At 42.4% G+C, this 6,342-nt stretch overlaps 1 protein-coding gene across 1 annotated transcript; it reads left to right on the top strand.

The window, feature by feature from the left end:
- LOC124122983 (ganglioside GM2 activator-like) lies at positions 1-5,943 on the top strand. The gene is made up of 4 exons (XM_048391503.1): positions 1-233; positions 1,502-1,678; positions 3,697-3,867; positions 5,572-5,943. Exons 1-4 carry the CDS (start codon positions 63-65, stop codon positions 5,707-5,709), a joined length of 657 nt encoding a protein of 218 aa, XP_048247460.1. The 5' UTR covers positions 1-62; the 3' UTR covers positions 5,710-5,943.
- Positions 5,944-6,342: the final 399 nt, after the last annotated feature.

The following is a 6,342-nucleotide window of genomic DNA, read 5'->3' as shown; positions in this document are numbered from 1 at the left end:
GACAACTGTCATCACTTCGTCTGGACCAGGCACAGAGGAGGAGCTGGTTGCAGCTGCTCATCATGAACACTCTAACCCTCGCAGCAAGTCTTGCAGTGATCACAGTGGCCTACGGTATCGTTACCTTCAATGCCTACACCGACGACGAGAAGGATGCTCACGATATTTTTCGAATTTTGATGAGACCTCGAACACCTGAGAGGTATATGCCGAAGTCGTATTTCCATAAACACGTGAGTTCGTTATATCATGCATATGGTCATTGTACAATTTTTTCATGCACTGATGAAGTATTGAACAGTTTCATATACATAAGACAATTATGTTTGTTGCAAGACTCCTTTCTTTGAAACAAAAATAATGTAATAAAATGCTTCATACCGCTTCATTTTACGGGCAAAGCGATATTGCCCCATCTATTGTTCATGATATCACAAATTGATAACATTTCGCCATCAAAGCAATCATTTGACTTCAGTGAAGTATCTCTGTAGGGTTGACACTGCATACGTTTGTCTTCAGTTTCTTTCATAGTATAGCAATGAGTACTATATAGAAACTTAGATAATCCTAAAATTCAGTCAATAGTAATTCCTAAAGGTATCAGTCTTTAATGACCGCCTCGTAATGCGGGCTATTCTTGGAATTTTGTCTGATATATTTTACAGCTGCAAAAGCTAAGAGGTTGAAATGTGTTTTTTTAATAAGAAAGACACCTTGAAACAATGCAATTTTTGTAGCAGACAAGTTAGAATTGTTTTATAGTTTAATGTAGAATTTTCTAGGACAATATGTTTTCGATACTGCTGGTGATAACATATACATGCACATAGGGGAGTGATCTGTCGCCGATACATTACAACTGTTATCGCTGTAGATACACACACATCTGTGACATCATACTTTTCAAAATATACTCTCGTACTCTTTTTATTGAGTAATTGATTCAGATGATGCCATATTTTGTTTCAGTGCAGCTAAATGTGACACACAGTCTGATTTCCTGAGGGTTTTTTAAAATGAACTTCTGGATTTAATATTCGACCCAGTGATATTTGAGACAATGCCTCTGACAACATTTAAACAAGCTCTATGAATATATCTAAAATAATAAAACATGTCTCACAGACATAGATGCAGTATTGTATGGGTAGAATGGACTCACAAAGTGTTCGTGGATCGGCGTCTAGTTTTTTGTTTGTTTGTTGTTTAACGCCGCACTCAGCAATATTCCAGCTATATGACGGCGGTCTGTAAATAATCGAGTCTGGACCAGACAATCCAGTGATTGATATCATGAGCATCGATCCATACAGTTGGGATACGATGACGTGGATGACGTGCGTCAACCAAGTCAGCGGCTGGCGTGTTGAGATCCATTATGCATGGTAATGAGAAACGAGGACACGGAGTTCGTGTGTCATTAGACGTGCATAGAGTTATTAGTTAACACATTGTGGAATTTAGAATAGTTAATATAGTATCAATATGTTTCTCACAGGGAATAAAACCAGCTACGAGACTGTCAACCTTCACTGTCAGGAACTGTGGGAACCCTGCCACTGAATCCGGCAAACTTGTCAGTCTTCAAGTGACCCCTGACCCCATTCAACTTCCTGGTGAAATAGGTGTGGCTTTCGCCCTGGATTTCTACAGGGCAGTTCTGACTCCTCTGAAGGTCTGGATTACAAATATCTGTAACACAATCTGTCACACTGGCTTTAACACGATCTGTAACAATCTGTAACATAATCTGTAACACAATATGTAACACAATCTGTCACACTGGCTTTAACACGATCTGTAACAATCTGTAACATAATTTGTAACACAATATGTAATACAATCTGTCACGCTGGCTTTAACACGATCTGTAACAATCTGTAATACAATCTGTCACACTGGCGTTAACACGATCTGTAACAATCTGTAACACAATCCGTAACACTGGCTTTAACACGATCTGTTACACAATCTGTAATACAATCTATCACACTGGCTTTAACACGATATGTAACAATCTGTAACACAATCTGTAACACTGGCTGTAACACGATCTATAACAATCTGTAACACAATCTGTAACACTGGCTTTATCACGATCTTTAACAATCTGTAACACTGGCTTTAACACGATCTATAACAATCTGTAATACAATCTCTCACACTGGCTTTCACACGATCTTTAACAATCTGTAACACTGGCTTTATCACGATCTGTAACAATCTGTAATACAATCTGTCACACTGGCTTTAACATGACCTGTAACAATCTGTAATACAATCTGTCACACTGGCTTTAACACGATCTGTAACACAATCTGTAACACTGGCTTTAACACAATCTGTAACACAATATGTCACACTGGCTTTAACACAATATGTAACACAATCTGTCACACTGGCTTTAACACAATCTGTAACACAATCTGTAATACAATCTGTCACACTGGCTTTAACACGATCTGTAACAATCTGTAATAAAATCTGTCACACTGGCTTTAACACGATCTGTTACACAATCTGTAACACTGGCTTTAACACAATATGTAACACAATCTGTCACACTCGCTTTAACACAATCTGTCACATGATCTGTAACACAATCTGTCACACTGGCTTTAACGCAGTATGTAACACATTCTGTCACACTGGCTTTAACACAATATGTAATACAATCTGTCACACTGGTTTTAACACAATATGTAACACAATCTGCCACACTGGCTTTTCACACAATCTGTAACAATCTGTACAAACCTGTCACACTGGCTTAAACACAATATGTTACACAATCTGTCACACTGGCTTAAACACAATATGTGACACAATCTGTCACACTGGCTTTAACACGATCTGTAATACAATCTGTCCCAATGGCTTTTACACGATCTGTAACACAATCTGTCACACAGGCTTTAACACGATCTGTCACACTGGCTTTAACACAATATGTAACACAATCTGTCAATGGATTTAACACAATATGTAACAATCTGTAACACAATATGTCACACTGGCTTTAACACGATCTGTAACACAATATGTAACACAATCTGTCACACAGGCTTAAACACAATCTGTCACACAATCTGTCACATAATGTTTCACACTGGCTTTAACACGATCTGTAACACAATCTGTCACACAATCTGTCACATGATCTGTAACACTGACTTTAACACGATCAGTAACAATCTGTCACACTAGCTTTAACACGATCTGTAACAATCTGTATCATAATCACACTGGCATTGACACAATATGTAACACAATCTGTCACAGTGGCTTTAACACAATATGTAAGAATCTGTCACACTGGCTTTAACACGATCTGTAACAATCTGTAACACAATCTGTGACTCTGGCTTCAACACGATCTGTAACACAATCTGAAGCACGATTGATTGATACTGTGAAAATAAACATAGCGTTTCAATCATTCAACATGCTTTTTATTTAACATTATTTTGAAATACATTCCTAGGTTGCAAGAATAATGCCAAAACAAACAAGGACATGTTAACCCAGATGTCTGTGCAGTTTTGATGAATATGGTCATAAGGACTGTAAATATGTGTCAATGACTGTGGGCATGTGTCAGTGCATGTAGGCACATCCGGATTGGTGTCCGGTGTAATCAATGTACCTTTATTTCTGCCTCGTATCAAAATCAGCTTCCCCTTCAACTTGCAGACCTCGGTGCAGATCAAGAAGAGGGTGTTGTCCAATTGGATCACCGTCCCCTGCATCGACCAGTTCGGCACCTGTGACTATGCTGACTTCTGTGAAATCCTCGATATGATACCGGAGTGCCCTCAGCCATTCATCGACAACAACGTGCCATGCCAGTGTCCCTTCCAACAGGTGAGTGTGACAACAACGTGCCCTGCCAGTTCCCCTTCCAACAGGTGAGTGTGACAACAACGTGCCCTGCCAGTTCCCCTTCCAACAGGTGAGTGTAACAACAACGTGCCCTGCCAGTGTCCCTTCCAACAGGTGAGTGTGACAACAACGTGCCCTGCCAGCCTCCCTTCCAACAGGTGAGTGTGACAACAACGTGCCATGCCAGCGTCCCTTCAAAAAGGTGAGTGTGACAACAACGTGCCCTGCCAGTTCCCCTTCCAACAGGTGAGTGTAACAACAACGTGCCCTGCCAGTTCCCCTTCCAACAGGTGAGTGTGACAACAACGTGCCATGCCAGCGTCCCTTCAAACAGGTGAGTGTGACAACAACGTGCCCTGCCAGTTCCCCTTCCAACAGGTGAGTGTGACAACAACGTGCCCTGCCAGCCTCCCTTCCAACAGGTGAGTGTGACAACAACGTGCCCTGCCAGTTCCCCTTCCAACAGGTGAGTGTGACAACAACGTGCCCTGCCAGCCTCCCTTCCAACAGGTGAGTGTGACAACACCGTGCCCTGCCAGCCTCCCTTCCAACAGGTGAGTGTGACAACAACGTGCCCTGCCAGCCTCCCTTCCAACAGGTGAGTGTGACAACAACGTGCCCTGCCAGCCTCCCTTCCAACAGGTGAGTGTGACAACAACGTGGCCTGCCAGCGGCCCTTCCAACAGGTGAATGTGACAACAACGTGGCCTGCCAGCGGCCCTTCCAACAGGTGAATGTGACAACGTGTTCGGGGGCGGCATCGTTATGGTATGGGTCGGGATTACAGCAAGACAGAGGACCCGTTTGATAGTGGTAGAGGGAAATCTCATTGGACAGCGATACCGCGACGTGATCATCGGCCCTGTTGTTCTACCGTTTTTACGTCGTCATGGCCAAGGCATTACCTTTCAACATGACAACGCCTGGCCTCATACTGCTCGACTTGTTCAGGATTCCCTTCAACAAAACAACGCGAATGTCACCCCTGGCCGGCTCGCTCCCCTGATCTCTCACCAATCGAGCACATATGGGATGAGATGGATCGGCGCGCTCGACGTCAACCACGTGTTCAACAGACACTCCAGGAACTTCGAAACATGCTCCAGCAGATATGGACATATATCCCACAATACTTTGTGCGACGAACATGTATTGCTTGCATCGCAACCAGAGGTGGACACACACGCTATTGATTCGTAAATTGACATTTTGGCATGTTGATGTTACTTATGAAATCACACATTTTCTGAAGTCAGTATGGCAAATTAAACAAAATGAACACTCACAGGGGTCTTTTATCTGTTGCAAACCGAAATTGTTTCAGATTTGGTAAAAAGATAACTTTGCATTAAATCTTATTCAATTCAAACAATGTCGCTTCTAAACAACTATAGCTGGGAGCAATAACCTAGCCCACTGGTCCACTATTGCGTCATCCATGGATCATATATTATTTCTACTGACATCCTTATTGGTTTCTAACCGCATTGTCTTATTCGTTTCTGGGTTGGGTTGTGAAGAGCGGTGAGGGTGTCAACAGATACCATTTTCGATCTTTAGAATTCTAGAATATATTAAGGGTATTAAATTGGTATTCAAAGTAGGAGCCCATTGCATTTGACAGTTCAATATTGAAGGCAAGACGTGAGTAAACAATTTTCAAAACAGTTTTTTTTCTGTTTCCAGGGTAACTACACACTCCCCAAGACTCAGTTTGAGGTGGACATCTCCTTCCTGCCTGCTGGTGACTACTTTGGTCAACTGAACATGACGATGAGCAACGCCCCAGTGGTTTGTTACCAGGTCTACCTCACATTTGCCTGACATTGTATAACCGCTGTATCACATGGCTGCCATGAACAACGCCCCAGTGGCCTGCTACCAGGTCTACCTCACATTTGCCTGACATTGTATAACCGCGCGCTGTATCACATGGATAATACAGATATGTGTATAGTGCACAGAAACGTACACTGTACAGTCTCTATTGATGCTATGGTTCAGTTTATTACAAAGATGCAATTCCATTACAGAGACTATAAAGTGATCCATACGAAATGCGGTTGTGTGTGATCATTGCCAGAGACGCCATACGTATTTATGTCAGCCGAAGAGACGTATCGCACAAACACATGTTCACGCGTTCTCCATACACGTACTCTACCCTGAACACAACATACTTCACAAAGTTTCTGGTAATAATCACTGATTTGTTTGTTTGTTGTTCAACGCCGCACTGAGCTATATTCCAGCTACATGGCGGCGGTCTGTAAATACATGGCGTCTGGACCAGACAATCCAGTGATTCATATCATGAGCATCGATTCACGCGATTGGGGTACGATGACATGCATCAACCAAGTCAGCGAGCATGACCACCCCATAGGTTAGTCGCCTCTTTCGACAAGCATAGTCGCCTTTCACAAACATTGGTTGATGAAAACCTATTCTTATCCC

The sequence above is a fragment of the Haliotis rufescens genome, unplaced genomic scaffold, assembly GCF_023055435.1.
Source record: "Haliotis rufescens isolate VD_foot unplaced genomic scaffold, xgHalRufe1.0.p SCAF_9, whole genome shotgun sequence".
Lineage (NCBI taxonomy): Eukaryota > Metazoa > Mollusca > Gastropoda > Lepetellida > Haliotidae > Haliotis > Haliotis rufescens.
This window is presented reverse-complemented; position numbering and strand designations above follow the sequence as displayed.